General features: G+C 46.2%; 1 protein-coding gene across 2 annotated transcripts in view; it reads left to right on the top strand.

Annotated features, from left to right (window-relative positions):
* MLKL (mixed lineage kinase domain like pseudokinase) overlaps window positions 1-16110 on the top strand; it is a 703954-nt gene that overhangs the window by 665710 nt on the left and 22134 nt on the right. For both annotated transcript variants that reach the window (XM_086945230.1, XM_086945229.1), the window contains one exon: window positions 12797-12937. In XM_086945230.1, the coding sequence (XP_086801356.1) occupies window positions 12797-12937 (141 nt within the window). The remainder of the gene's footprint in view (window positions 1-12796; window positions 12938-16110) is intronic.

A 16110-nucleotide genomic window follows, 5' to 3' on the forward strand; every position in this document is an offset into this window, starting at 1 on the left:
ACTTGAAGTAGCGAAGCACTGTCCGTATTTGGGAAGAATCTTTTCGAGCAAGTGCTCTAGCAGTGATCGTATTGGCCAGTGCAGACATTAAGGCTATATCCCAGGCATTTGCACTTGGCAGACTATACAAATGTTGTGGGCAAAGACATGTTTCACACGTTTTATCTGTCTATAAAATCAAATCCTGCAGTTTTGAGTTATGCATGTGAATCAGTGGAAGCACAACAGTGGTACATTTTGAGAAGGTGGAAGGGCACATTTGTCTCCAAATTTGTAACCTGAATTGTGCAGCCAGCATAGCAGGCCTTCGACTCGAACTTGGGCCTTTCTCAACGTACGTGTTTGCCATGGCAGCATGTTTAAGGTGGGGTACTGCTTATTCGATAGTAAGGTAAATTCTATTCGGGTTGCGCTAAGACTGGACATTTTCTCCAGTCTGAAGGGGAAAAGTGTTGTTTTCAGAAACTACAAGCAAGCCTTAGCCTTATTTGAAATTGGGCATAGTGGTACATGCCCTCTCCCAAAACCTGCGTTGAAAGTTTTAATAAAAATTGTACGAAGTCAGTCGCAAAAGAGTTACTATACTGTGTTCAGGGCGTTCTAGAAAAGACACAATAGTGGGGATTAATATGTATTAAAAAAAACTACAATTGTACGTTGTATGGAACTTCCCTTATGGAGTGCGCAGAACCAATTTGGTGTAAAGGTTGAACTTGCTCCCTCTACAAATTATAACAGGGGAATGGGAGGGATTACCCAGGCAGGACAGACCTATGTGGAAATTGTGTGCAAGACTTACATCATGTGCTATTTGTCTGTCCCCTACTGCAATGTCGTTTATTAAGGCCTGTATTTTAAAGCATAACATCACCCCTGTCTTTTTGCCCCTCCCTCTGAATTATTAGGTTTTAAACTATTTAGGTTTTTCAAACACTTTAAAAATATTTTTAGAGTGGTTTATTACGCTGTGCTTAGCTCTGGTATGTTGAACATGCTTCTTGCGGAGTAGAATATTTTACACACTGTAAGCAGAAACTTAGGGCACTTGAATTGTATCAGCGAGGTCCTTAGAATGTTTAAGTAGGATAACGCTATTTGCAGATCCTGCACTGTATTATAACCGATTTGTGTATTGGTTTCTAAATATGGGCACTTGCACCTTATACATTATTTACTGTGATTGTATATGGAGTTTTTTTTTCTTCTTAATACTGTTTTGAATGTTGTACTGCATAATGAAATGTATAGTGTTAGGTCCCCAAATGCGTTTTACTCTGTTATTAAGAACTGTATGAAAGGGTATATTGAAGTTCTTTCTTTCTTCTGTATATTTTATGTGGAACTCCTCTGAGTTCCGAATCATAATTGTCGCCCTTCCCCTAATAACCACAGGAGCCGAGAGCAGGTTACACACGTCTTTATTCTCTGTGTGCCTGCGCATTAACTAACTCGTTTCCTGCCACCCCGTCTTCTCCCCATGCCCCCTTCCTGCCTTGCCTGTCCTGTCGCAGACAGGGGTCAGGCAACGACGATACGACACCTCCCCCTTTTGTACAAAGTCTTACTGTCTCTCAGATTTCTTCAATGAGGCGCGCTGGCCGTCTGGTCTGTCGTCTGGGGCGGTTGAGCTGTTCCGCTGTCCTGGCTCGGTGACTCATGACGTCATCTTGTCTTACTGGGCTAGGATGGTTTCGGTCGCTGCTTTCACTTCGGCTCTCCGAGTCAGTGAAGAGCTCACGGTGTTGGCTTTCATTGCGTCTGTGGGAGTTACATTTTTTGAAGTGTGAGACATTGCGAGTTATCCGTTTGTGGTCAGCCTCTGCCGTGAGCATAGTTCCTTTACGACTGCTAACTTTCAGAGGGTGAGCGAGATAACGGCTGTCTGCTTTTGTTCTTCGGTCACGCTGGACCATCACCCAGTCTCCTTCTTGGATGTCAGTGTGTTTCGCGCGTCTGCGCCAATCAGCATAAGTCTTCATTTGTAGTTTTTTGTCATAGTCTATTTTGACCAACGTGTCGTGATCAACATTCACAGTTTGAGGTTGGAGGGCACTGTCCAGAGTGGACAGTCGAGTGCGAGGAACTCTTCCTAGCATCAGAGTGGCTGGGCATTGATTTGTAGTGTTGTGGGGCGTGGTGCGATACGCCCGCAGCACTTCATTCAGAGCTTGTTGGATGTCTCGACGAGCCAGTTCTGCTTGTTGCACCGCTTTCTTCAAAGTCCCCATAAAGCGTTCCACCATGCCGTTAGCTTGAGGCCATAGGGGTGTGATCTTTTGATGCTTAAAGTTAAGGTGTTTTGCGTATTCTGCGAATTCGTGGCCATTGAACGGTGGTCCGTTGTCCGACTTGACTCGCAATGGAATGCCACATGCTGCAAATATTTCATCGAGGACTGGGATCACTGTGGTCGCCTTGGTGGATGATACTAGGTGTGCGAACGGAAACCAGGAGTATTCGTCCATGATGACGACAATGTATTGACTTGATTTTAGAGGGCCGAAGAAATCAATGGCGACCTGTTGCCATACTCCTTCTGGTAGCTCTGATATTTGTAGACGGGCTGGTGGTTCGTCACGGCTTACCAATTGGCATGAGACACAGTCCTTGAGTGCGGCTTCCACCATCTGATCAAGTGTCAGGAGCCTTTTTGGTAGCACTGATCCCTCTGTGGCCTTCATGAGCAAGGTTGATCACTCCTTGCCGTAGTCTTTGGGGAATCACAATCCTCCCCCCTCTCAGGATCAGACCATCTTCGCTGATGGACAGCTCTTCATGGATGTTCTTGAACGCAGTCAGTTCCTGGGGACTCTGGCCAGAGTCCTGGGACATGTCTTTCACGTGTCGCCATGAGTTGCTGCGTATGCGATCTGTGACGTCTTGTATGACCGGATCCTGGGCGGATGCTTCTCGGATCGCCCCTAGGGGAACGGTAGGCGGACAGGCAGTGTCGATGACAAAGTGAATATACTCTTCTGCCAGCGAGCACTCTTCACTGGTGGTTGTATGGGGGTGTCGGGACATGTAGTCTGCCGGATTTTCAGTCTTCCCCGACTTGTGGACAATAGTGTATATATAGTCTTGGAGTCGTAGTCCCCATCGTTCATTGCGTGGAGGCATCTTGGCTTTGGGATTACCAAAGATGGTGACAAGTGCTTGGTGGTCTGTGATGATGGTAAAGAGTTTGCCGTATACGAAGAGATGGAAGTGCTCGCAGGCCCACACCACCGCAAAACTCTCCTTTTCCGATTGGGAGTACCTTTTCTCAGTGCTGGTAAGAGACTGCGACTGGCGTACGCGATGAAGTGGCGTTGTTCTGAGTCCTCCTGATATTGCGCTAGAATGGCGCTGAGGCACACCGGGCTGGCGTCAACCGTAATTTCGGTTTGTTTCTTGGCATCAAAGTTGGCCAGGTTGATGGCAGAGCTGACAGCGTGTTTGATTCTGTGAAAGGAGTGTTCACAGGCATCCGTCCATGCAAAAGGTTGGCCTTGACGGGAGAGCTCTCTAAGGGGATGGCTGATGGTAGCGAAATCCCGTATATATCGTGCACAATAGCTTGCCATCCCAAGAAAGGAACAGAGGTCACAGACGTCTCGCGGTGTTGGAGTGTCCGCAAGGGCAGATACCTTTTCCGGATCTGGTTTAATACCATATTTGGAGAAGATGTGGCCATAAAACTTCAGGGTCGACCTGTGGAACTCGCATTTCTCTGCATTCAGAGTCAAATTTGCGTTCAGTAACGCGTGGCATACTCTATCTAGAGCCGTGTCATGTTCGGTCTGGTCTTTGCCGAATACCAGTAGATCATAGCTGTAGTTGAACGCATTGGGAATCCCTTGGATCACTCGCCGAATGGAAAATTTCGGCGGCCGAAGAGATACCAAAGTTCAAGCGTTTGTAGCGGAAAAGTCCTTGGTGAGTTGTTAAGGTGGTGATATAACGTGACTTGTTGTGTAGCTCCAGCTGGTGGTACCCCTTATTAAGATCAAGTTTCGAGAATACCTTGGCTCCGTTGAGGCGAGCGATCATATCGCTAATGTGTGGTCCTGGGTGGCGTTCTCTCTCGATAGCCGCATTGGGTGCACGCATGTCCACGCACAGACGTACTTTGTTGTTTTGCCCCTTTTTAGGTACTACTACTACGGGTGATACCCATGGAGTTGGCCCTGATGTGCGCTCAATGATGTCTGTCTTTAGCAGATCTTGGAGTTCGTCATCGACAGCTTGTTTTAGGTGGAACGGCACCTTCCTGTGGTGCTGCGCCACTGGAGTCACACACTCATCGATGTGTAGTTTTACCTTGAATTGATTTAACTTCCCTAGCCCCTTAAAGAGGTTTGGAAACTTAGCGACAATGTCTGGGGCGTCTTCAGTCATGTAGAGAAGTTCCACGAGCTTCAGGCTTTCAGCTGTTGGCAGGCTGAGCAGGCAGTCAGCCACGTCTGGGCCTTCGACAACGTGAATATAAGCTGGGATCTGTCGGTCCTTGTATGATAGAGTCGTGCCAAAACGACCTAGGCATGGCAGTGGCTTTCTGGACATCCAGGTAAATATCCGGACGGCTGCGGGTTCTAGTTTTGGCCGTGGTTTCATGCTTTGGTGTTCAAGCTCACAGATGTAGTTTAGGGAGGCTCCTGAGTCCAGGACAAACTTGGCAGGATGGTTTCCGATTCAAATGTCTAGTTTTGGGTATTTCTTTAGCCGGTCTGGGTCTGACACCATACAGATGTATTCGTCACTGTCTTGTGACACCGGTGTGGGTGATGATGACTCACTGGATGTTGATCTCCGTGACCGATAAGAGCTTGCAGAGCGGACGCTCGACCGGGATGAACTAGAGGAGCGTTCTCCCCTTCCCTTCACTGCACGAGCGTGGTGTTGCGTGGTGGATCGAGGCGTGGACGATCTTCGCCCCGAACGTTGAGTCTGGCAGACAGCTTCGAAGTGATTCTCCTTGTCACAGCGATGACAGCGCTGACCGATAGCAGGGCACTGTCCTGAATGGGGATAATCCTGGCGGCACCTGTAGCACGCTGGCGCCTTCTTGCTGGACTTAGTGTGTCGCGACTCTTGCCGTGATAACGTCCTCCTGGAATTTGCGAAGCATGACGGCTTGCTTGGCTTGTGATGGTCTGTCCGATGCTTCTTCTCCTTGTGTGCCTGTATTCGAAATGCTTGTTCCTTTTCAGTCTTATTGGTCTCCATTTTCCTAGCGTGATCCTCCGCTTGGTCGTTGATTCGTGTCATCTCTTCGATTTCTTCGAGCGAGTAGTGCTTTTTCAACAGTCGCCGGCGCAAGGATTCGGATTGGCAACCTTCAATTATGCGTAGTCGCAGCGCGTCCTCAGTGGTGAAAGCGTCGAACTCGCAGTGTCGAGCTAATCTCCTGATACGCACAATGAAGTCGCACATATGTTCATCCTTGTCTTGGGTGGCTTAATTAAACGTGTAGCGTTCATAGTCCAAGTTGCGTTTATGTAGAAACCTCCGGTCAAGAGCTCCCTTCACGCCGTCATAGGAGGCAGTAGTTGCAGTAGGCAATTCTTTGATGATTTGCGCAATGTCTTTCCCCACTAAGTTTCGCAGGGCTATCAATTTTTGCTTCGAATCTTGTACTTGGGACCCGGTCATGTAGTCCTCAAAGTCCTCAGCCCAGCTCTTCCACTTGGGCCCCATGCTGTTGCCGGACGTTAGCTCCAACGGGTCTGGCGGCCGCAGGTATGGTACCCCCATGAGTACGTGAGGAGACGGTGCGAGTGGTGGTGGTAGCGTGGCAGGAGCCGCTGTTGCTCCACCAACTGAAGCACCTGTTTGGTTGAGGACAGACATCGCTGCTTGATCAGGTCACTCAGTGGCTATTATTCAGTTGGGTTCGCCATGAGTGAGCGTATTAGGTAGTCTTGCTTGGGTCCAATGAATTTTCAGCAGTTGAAGTGTTGACTGCAATGTTGCCTGACCCCAAAATGGCCGACACCAAAATTACAATGGGTGTCTATGGCTAGCGCCTGACTCTAAGATGGCCGCCGTTCGGGACACGTGGTCTCTTAATTTCCACTTGTCACACTCAAAGTCTCTTATTTAGGCTCTGCTGCATGCAAAACTGGGTTCAGGCAGTCTTTTTGGCGTTTGGGACTCACCCTGACGCTCCTGGTCTCGGCTGGCCGTTCTGGGTGTATTCTCCAGTGTTCTTGCCGCCTCGCGCCGATTTTCTTTCAGGTGGGCACTTTTTTAGGCAGCTTGCCGAGTCAGAGATGCTTAGAGCGACGATCCGGCAATGCGGGCATTCCTTTGAGTTAGTGCCGATCGTCGCGCTCTGGGGGCAGCATCCAAACGCGGCGTGTGGAGCGTTTCTGGTTTTCGCGCTTTTCCCAGACCGCGCCGACACAGGCTGCAGGCTCACTGTTCACGGCCGTCCACGGACGGCAGGGGCTTTAAGGCGTGTGGGGGCTCCAGCAGGGATCCCAACCTCGTCGCCAGTGTCGCCCTTCCCCTAATAACCACAGGAGCCGGGAGCAGGTTACACACGTCTTTATTCTCTGTGTGCCTGCGCATTAACTAACTCGTTTCCTGCCACCTCGTCTCCTCCCCACGCCCCCTTCCTGCCTTGCCTGTCCTGTCGCAGACAGGGGTCAGGCAACGACGATACCACAATATTAAATTGAATTGGATTGCAAAAACAAAGATTACACAGGCAGTGTTTGCGTCAGCCTCTTCAGCTATTGGTTTATTTAGGTCAGCCCATGATAACTATTGCTTAGAGTGTCATTCACATTTGGATGAGCACAAGTAGCATTACTTCTTTGCTAGCCTTCAGCCTTTGTATTGGTTGCATTAAACTCCCTCCCAGCCTGCCCCTGCAGAGCCGTGAATGTCTCTGCGTGCCCGTGGGCCCCACTTGCAACCATCTACTTAAATTAAGCTCTGCTTGAGCGCGAGGCAGCAGCTTCCTCTCATTGGTTGCTGCTATGAACGCAGTAACACACAGCAGTCAGTCTTTCAGCCAGCTGACCCAGCCTGCCCCTGCAGAGCCGTGAATGTCTTTTGAGTGCCGGTAGGCCCCACTTGCAACCATCCACTTTAATTAAGCTCTGCTTGAGCGCGAGGCAGCAGCTTCCTCTCATGGGTTGCTGCTATGAACATGGTAACACACAGCAGTCAGTCGTTCAGCCAGCTGACCCAGCCTGCCCCTGCAGAGCCGTGAATGTCTTTTGAGTGCTGGTAGGCCCCACTTGCAACCATCCACTTTAATTAAGCTCTGCTTGAGCGCGAGGCAGCAGCTTCCTCTCATGGGTTGCTGCTATGAACATGGTAACACACAGCAGTCAGTCGTTCAGTCAGCTGACCCAGCCTGCCCCTGCAGAGCCGTGAATGTCTATGCGTGCCGGTGGGCCCCACTTGCAACCATCTGCTTAAATTAAGCTCTGCTTGAGCACGAGGCAGCAGCTTCCTCTCATTGGTTGCTGCTATGAACGCAGTAACACACAGCAGTCAGTCGTTCAGCCAGCTGACCCAGCCTGCCCCTGCAGAGCCGTGAATGTCTTTTGAGTGCCGGTAGGCCCCACTTGCAACCATCCACTTTAATTAAGCTCTGCTTGAGCGCGAGGCAGCAGCTTCCTCTCATGGGTTGCTGCTATGAACGCAGTAACACACAGCAGTCAGTCGTTCAATCAGCTGATCCAGCCTCCCCCTGCAGAGCCGTGAATGTCTTTTGAGTGCCGGTGGGCCCCACTTGCAAAAATCTTGTTAAATTAAGCTCTGCTTGAGAGCGAGGCGGCAGCTTCCTCTCATGTCTTGCAGCTATGAATGCAGTGGCACCAGGGCACAAGTCCTTAAAAAAGAAGTGGGAGGACTGACCAAGTCAGGCAGTATACAAGGGACATCATGACGCGTGCTATCAAAGCACATGACGTCACGACGCTTGACATTCCATGGGGCATCACAGGAAGTGACCTCACTGGAAGTGATGCTCTGATATGTGTATGTTATAACATATGCCAACTGAAAACGCAATAACATGTTTTTTTTAGAAAAAGTTGCCTCTTGCAAAGCATATATTGTAACATGCAGATCTCAGATTTTTATTTTATGTAGATAGGTAAGTGGATTACTGCTATGAACACAGAGCTCCTTTTCTTACTTGCAGTTAATAAATAGTAATCCTTCTTGTAGACCACATGGAGCTAGGAAGTGTATTTGACTCCTACACCTTGTAACCGTAACTGTCTCATGTGACACATCTTGTACATTAATTTACACACTTACATGATTTAATTGGAATGGATAATGTTTATGTTATGTAAAGTGCTCTAATACTCTGCATTGGGATTAGTAGCGCTATAAAAGAAATAAAAAAGTGCTATTTAAATTATTTGTGTAGATATTGAGACCGACCAACCCATCTGACATTCTTACAGTGCATGCACTTATATACAACAAAGTAAAAAGCATGCATCTCTTAAGTACCTGTGAAGAGATGAGCTGTGTGCTTTTGTTTTCTCCCCAGTGTATTTGTATTTGTGAGGTTCCAGGAAGCCTCCAGTCCCATACTCCATCAAAAGGAGGCCTGATGGCCCCTTAACTTCTGTCTTTCTCGTTGCCCAGCTGGAAGTGGAAAAAAAGCCCTCTCTCTGCCTGCACGTTGCTGCTGGGAATCGAAGCAGACAACGTGCATGAGCTGAAGACCGTATCATCTGGCATAAACATTGTGGGCTAAATTTCATTTTCAATGCTATTGCTCCATTGAACGTAGATACATCATGAATAATTCTTGCCCTCTAGCTTTTGCGCAGCACAGCAAGGTGGCTTACTCCTTTGCATGAAATATTGATAAATATGGGCCTTTGTCTCTTTTACTTTAACTCTTTCTCTCTCAATATGGTACCCTTGTGATCTCCTGCGTTTTCACACACTGGTTTAGACACTATCTCTCTCTCACATTTTCTAATTTATTCTCCCTCACTTTATCTCTCTCAAGTTGTTATTCAGTCTCTCAGGGTATCTCTTATGTTTCTAGTCAACTTAGGTTTTTACTGCACATGGTTAACCATTTTGAGATATTTTGCTAAAATGTTATTGTCCTGAGCAGGCATAGGTTCAAAGGTAGAAATGGTGAGAGATCTACTGAGATTGACTTTATCCCATATCTGGTTGTTAGTGAAAGATGTCAAGAAGCAGTCATAGTATGTAGCTTATATATTGTATTGCAATGGCATTTATATTGCACTTACTACCCCAGAACAGGTCTTGTTGTACTTTCTGTTGGGCAACACGCTGCTCTGGATCCCAGGGTTAATATGTCAATGTCAATAATTCTTTTATTTGATTTCGTTAAAATTAGTAAAAGATTGTAAAGGCACGTTATACACAATGGTTTAAAAATGGGGGTTTGAAAGATGCAAGGGATAAAAGTACTGTGTCGTCATTACTTAGTCCTCATCAGTAGTTGAAATAAGAAACATTACATTTATAATATGTGCAATTTAAAAGATTCAAGGCTATTCATTACAGAGGAATCAGAAAGTAGTACAGGCACAGATGAGGAGAGTCCAGGCAGTCGTGTGTATTATCCAGTTCTTTGGCTGCCATTTCCCAAAACGTGATGGCTTTGCCGGATAGTTGGATTGACAAGCCTCTGAGGCATTGACTGACAGCTGCTCTGCACGTCCTTAATTAGTTTTTCCTGAAAATCTCGCAAATAATATTTTTTCAAGTTTCTAGAAGCGAGGGGCAGATGCATAGGAGGTGTAATAGTGTCTTTTCTCCCTGTCCACACAATCGACATTCTTTCGTCGGCCATGTACACTTCCATTTCAGGGTCAGATCATTCGTAGGGAATGACCCCAACCGTAGCATTGTCAGATAGTTCTTTTTATGATGTGAGAAGTGTTCTGACAAATATTGTTGTGGTTTTAGCGTCTGATAAGATTGAATCACTGCCCATGCGTGTTTTTTTGTTTGTTGCAAAGGCAGTTTTATCCATAGACAATGAAATTCGTTTAGTTGCGGTATTCACTACATTTTTGAAAACGGAGTAGGAGGTAATTGTATGCCAGGCCTCTTCAAGGTGTAGGTCTGCGAGTGATTCTTTTAATACTGTGATAATGGAATTATTTTGCCTCGCTTTCTTTTCAATGTCTACCCAGCAAAAGTGGGCTAAAGTGTTTTCCTCTGCTTGCCTCATCCGCCAGTAATATTTGGCCACTGCTCCTTGTCTGGCTGGTGTTTGGTTTTTGAGGCCATATTCCAGACGAATCTTTGACTGGGGGATGTGCCGTGGGATTGAAAACAGACTCTTGAAGAGACTCGACTGGGTTTGGTTTTAGACAGCTGCATATTTTGTGTTCATGATTTCTGACCCATACAATATAGTTGGTATTCATTTTGCTGCAATTACCTTTAGCAGATGACCAGTCAAACAGGCTTTTAACTTCCTCTCTAAAATTTTAAAGGCGTAGAGGAGTTGTTTTGCTTTCATTTTTCCTTGGTCCAGCTGTTGGTTAAAGTTAAGATTTTGATCAAGTTGAAACCCTGGATATTTGCCCATATTCACCTGGGTTATTGGTTCGTCATCTAGATTCCAGACGAATTTGCCTTTTGACCCTGTTTTCCGATGCTTAGAAAAGCATAGCACCTTGGTTTTCTTGAGGTTTATTGTTAATTGAGCTGTGATTGTATATGCTCCTAGTTGGGTCATTGTTTGCTGCAGACCTATCAGTGTTTGTGACAGAAGAACAATAACGTCTGCGTATTGGAGGCTGGTGATTGACGTTTTACCCAGTTTCGGGGGGTCGGTTCGAACTTGTTGGAGATGTTTCTCAAGGTCGGCGGTGTAGATGTTAAATAGGCAGGGGGCCAACACGCACCCCTGTTTTAATCCGTTTTTAGTTGGAATCTTGCTTGTTATACTGTGCCCGTCTCCTTTCCTTATTTGTACCCACGTGACTGAGTAGAGGTTGATTTTCGCCTAAAGAAGTTTGGTTGGTGCCCCCCAATTTTGCATTTTGGCCCTTAGCCTTGCTCTTGGTACTTTATCAAACACTGCTTTAAGATCGATAAAGCACGCGTACACGGTATGAGATTTTGCGTATGCTTGTTTGGCTAGGAGTGTAACAGCGGAGATGTTGGTAAGGGTGCCCATTCTGGCCCGAAATCAGGTTTGCGTGGTTGGCATCAAACTTGTACGGCTCACCCAATCTTCTAGATCTACCAGCAGATTCGAAGCGTAAATCTTAGCCTCAGTGTCAATTAGTGCTATCATTCTACAGTTAGCAGGGTCCGAGCGTGAACCCGATTTATATATGGGGTTTAAGATACTTCCTCGCCAGGAGTCAGGGATTGTGCCTGATGCTAGCATGTGTGTGAAGAGCGGAGTGATGATACCAGGCCAAAATGAAGGCTCATGCCGAAATATTGCATTTGGCAATCCGTTGGACCCTGGAGCTCCTTCAGGCCTTAAGTTTCTTATGATGTTAAGGACCTGCTCTTGTGAAATTTCCAGGGTGAAATCTGATGGTTCGGACTTTGCTGTATCGCAGGCTATTCCTGCATTTGAGACTCCGTAATTAGCGATGTCAGAGGGTGGAATAGCGTTGTATGTGTGTTCGATATGCGCCCTCCAGGTGTCCTCCATTATTTCCGAGTTGAAATTGCGGTTCTTTCCGTTTGATAGCTGGTTAATGACTTCCCAGAAGAGCTTGTAGTCTCTTTGTTTGCTGGCATGGTGGAGTTTTGCCCAGAGAAGTTCTCTAAAGTTTTTCTTGGCCGCCTTGATGTCCCTTTTTAGGTTTTTTCTTGATTTTGATATTAAAGAGAGACTATCCTCTGTGGGTTCTGAACCTCAGATTCGTAGTTGTCTTAACTGTTTATTCAGTTGATTTTTTTGTTTCCTTGGATTATTAGCGAACCACGCTGCCCCTGATGATCTTCCTACTTTGCGGCGGTTACCTTGCCTTGTAAATTCCGTTTTTAGATAATGAGTGATGGAAACCCAGACCTTTATTCCTGATGGTTCGACCTTAAAACTCTCCAAGCGAGCAGTGCATGTGACCATGATATCACCGATGTTTTCCCTTTTCCAAGTGAGTCGTTTCAAGTTATAGCTTTGTGTTTGTAGAGACATTGCTTTGTCGGTTATAGAATTTGCCGCACTTATGAGCAAAGAGAAGGTTTGGGATGGTGGTCGCATTCTGTCCTTTCTTTGATTTGGAAATTAGAAATGTATGGGATAATGTCCTTCTCTATTACTGTATAGTCAATCCTGTTTTTTGCGTGACCCTGGTGTATGCTGGGGGACACTCTGGCGAGACTCCTCCGTTTAGTATGCACATTGACTATTCTTCCAGCAGAGATGCGCATCTGTTGCTGTGTGTGTCACGTCTTTTACTGGATCGAGTATGACCTATTGATCTTTCTTTACTGCCATGTAATTAGTTCATATTGAAATCTCCTGACAGTATGATGTTGGATAGTGGGTGAGCAAGTTTGAGTGTGCCTAATGTTGCTGTTAAAGTCTCAATACTTGGACTATTGAGATTAGTCTTGCGTCTTAAGGAAATCATGCCATGCATTTATTTCAGGCTCTATGTGATGGATTAAATTAATAGGCATTAGTAGTGTGATTTTTAGTAGGGGAGGGGATATGTGAATCCATGCACTGGGTGGTGGTATTAATAGATGAGCTACAGAAGGTTAGTTATTGTTAGGTTGCTGGAGTATCACTCTCTCTCAGTCTCCCATGAACTCATTCACACATTTTCTCTCTCTCCCTCCCTCCCTCTCTCTCACTCCACTGCAGGCTTTACTCCTGGAATGATCCTTGAGAAGGTTGGATTGGAAAAGTACCAAGAGCCTCTTCCCTCAGATTGTCCTTCGGACTTGCAGGAGCTCATCGATCAATGCCGAGCTTACGATCCTACCCAACGGCCAACTGCTGGAGGTACTCTTGGAAAGTGGCTGATTTGGCTATGGATGGAAGTGGTATCTGTTATAGCACACAAACAATACAATAACACCTCTGCATCATGGTACTATAGATAAAGTATAGAGCAATAATAGATGACTTTAAGTGATAGAAATGATGAAAAAGTCCTGAAAGACTATAGCTCTTTATTTTCACAATATGCAATCTCTACCATTGTGTGTCTTAAACTAGATGATTGCAGAATATGGTATTTGGCGTTTATTAGCTTCAGTGACGGACACTATAATTTTTTTTTCTTTGCTAAGGCAGTGGTTGGTATGAGTGACTCAATTTGTGGAAAAGCACCCACAACTGGACATCATCCTTGTAAGGCCAATCACAAATGCGGACAGGTAGGCTGATGCTTTGTGTTGGTGGTCCTCTGCAGGTGATCAATGCTTGCTGTGTCAAGAGATGGACTGGCAGCGGCTCACGTTGAATTTCCAGCTAAAGCTTGGTTCTGGTGCTAACAGGCCTTTTCACGGTCCCAAAAGCTTGATTTCAAGAGCCTGTGAGCTACACCAATGTTCCAGGACCTGAGAGGCACTGGGGTCAAGAACTCACTGCAGCTGAATCCAGAACTGGTTGGGGAGTCTTTTGTGTCCCTGAGGCTCAGATCAGGAGGCCTGCAGACTAGCCCTTTGAGTCACTTTGGGGTTCTGGGTTCAACATGGTCCAGTTCCTCTTCCCCAGGCAAGAGGGCAGTAGGTCAGCACAGCAGGGCAGCAGTTCATATAGAGCAGCAGTCCAGCTGAGTGAAATTTCTTGTAGTAGTACGTCAGTCAGGTCTGACTACTATACCCTGGAGCCCTGGCTCTGGAAGGTGGTAGAAGCTTTTATAGAGTGACTTTGAAGTGCATAGAATTTTCTGCCTCCTCGGCCCTTGCTCCAAGCTGGCAGAAGTGACGCTGCAGGCCCGTTAGGCCCTTTGTGTGAAGTAAGAGCACAGGCTTTTGCGGTATAACTGAGAGAGATTGGCAGTGCAGTAGTGAAAAACAAGTTTGAGTTTTTCTCTACCAGCACATGTAAAACCTAAAAGTACATGTCCAACTTTTTTAATACACTGCAAAATGCCAATGGGACTGTCTAGGGCCTGCCTTAGGTGTGACATATTTGTAGTAAAAAGGAAGGTTTTCTCCTGGAAAAAGATTTACTTTGCTGGGTCGAGATGGCAGTTTAAAACTGCACTTACACAGGCTGCAATGGCAGACCTGACACATATTTAAAGGGCGACTGAAGTGGGTGGCACAATCAGTGCTGCAGATCCACTAGTAGCATGTAATTTACTGGCCCTGCTTACATATAGTACCACTTTATCAGCGACTTATAGGTAGCAGTGATAAAGTGCACAGAGTCCTAAGGCCAACAGAAATAGGTGCAGCAACATGGAGGAGGAAAGGCAAATGGTTGGGGGGAAGCCCACCCTAAGGCTTATAGGTCTAACGTGTCCCCCAGCTGAAAGTGGGACGAACTACCCAACCCCTTGGGAGTTCTCTTCACTAATGCAGAAGAATCTGGAGAGACCATCAGCACTTGTGTGGTCTGGCCCAGGGAAATGTTCCACCTTAAAGTCCAGTACCTTTAGGGAAATGGACCCCCTCAACAATTTTGAATGTTCACCTCTTATTTGCATTAGCCACCTGAGGAGCCTGTGCTCTGTTTGAACCCGGAAGTGAGTCCCAAACAAGTATGGCTTCAGCTTCTTCAGTGCCCAGACCACAACAAAGACTTCTCTTTCAATAGCACTTCTCCTCTGTTCCATGGAACTTAGCCTCCTTGAGATGAATGCTGAATGTTGATCCAGACCCTCCCAATTCATCTGTGATATGACTGCCTTTATGCCATCCTCTGAAGCATCTGTTTGTACAATTTTGAACGTCTTGGAAAAGTATATGGAAATATGGAAAAGTTAACTCTTTGGAAGTCATCTCCGTCAAGGGTGCAACAATTGTGCCATAACCCATGGCAAACTTCCTGTAGTACCCAGTGATACATAGTAAGACCCTCACATCTAATTGAGTTTTTGGAGGCTCCTGGTCCAGGATAGTCTCTATTTTGGCCTGGAGAGGCTGCACCTTCCCCCGGCCTACCAAGTGTCCCAAGCACACCACTGACCTCTGCCCTTCCGTTCTGGTACTTACTGTCCTTGATAGCCCGAATTGCCCGCTGCAAGGCCTGAAGCACTTCCTGCACGTGAAGTAGGTGGCCCTGCCAGGTGCTAATGAAGACCGCTATATTGTCTAAATAAGCAGTGCTTAAGCCTCCAAACCAGCCAAGATCTGGTTCACCAGCCTCTGGAGGGAGGCAGGAGCATTCTTGAGTCCAAAGGGCATACCTTTAACTGAAGTGGCCCTCTGGGGTAGAGAAGGTAGACCTCTCTTTAGCCCCCCAGTCTGGTAAATATGCAAGTACCCTGAAGTCAAATCAAAATTGCTCAGGAACTTGACAGTCCTTAACTGATCAATAAGCTTGTTCGCTCAGGGATGGGTTGTGCATCAGTCTTGTTGACTGAGTTGAGTCTTCAGTAGTCAACATAGGACATGAGTTCTGGGGCGGTGTCCAGTGGGGCCACTTTGGTACCGTGGAGGGGTTGATTCCGTTAAGGACCAAGAGGCTGGAATCAATTAAACAGGACAAAGAACAGATACATCTTGGAGCATGGATCTTTTTATCTGCGGGTGAATTTACTTAGTTTAATCCATATGGTACATTTTAATTATCAGTAACACATATTAGAGCCATCAACATGTATCTATTTGCGAACACTAAAACTCACAATGTGCTTTTGTCAATACAGTTATTTTACTGGTTTTTACTTTTGTTTTCGTTTTTGCAGCGACAACTAAGTTATACAATCTTGGCAGTGGGTTTTTAAACAAAACAGTGTGCAACTAAATCTATATACAGTGATAAGAGAACAAACCACATAAAACATTAAATTAATTCGTCTTATTCATGATCACTTGGACAGTCCTACTATAAAGTATTGGGTCTCTTGAATTTCTACGACCTCTATACAAACATGTCTCTAGGTCCAAAGTGGAAAGGTCAGGGAGAGCCTGTCAAATTCAAGAGTGTCTAAGCTGTCTCAATCCAGTTTATCTAAGAGTCATTTTGATATTTGCAAAATTTCAACATAGGGAATCCCT

Source organism: Lissotriton vulgaris, chromosome 12 (assembly GCF_964263255.1).
Source record: "Lissotriton vulgaris chromosome 12, aLisVul1.2, whole genome shotgun sequence".
Classification (NCBI taxonomy): Eukaryota; Metazoa; Chordata; class Amphibia; order Caudata; family Salamandridae; genus Lissotriton; species Lissotriton vulgaris.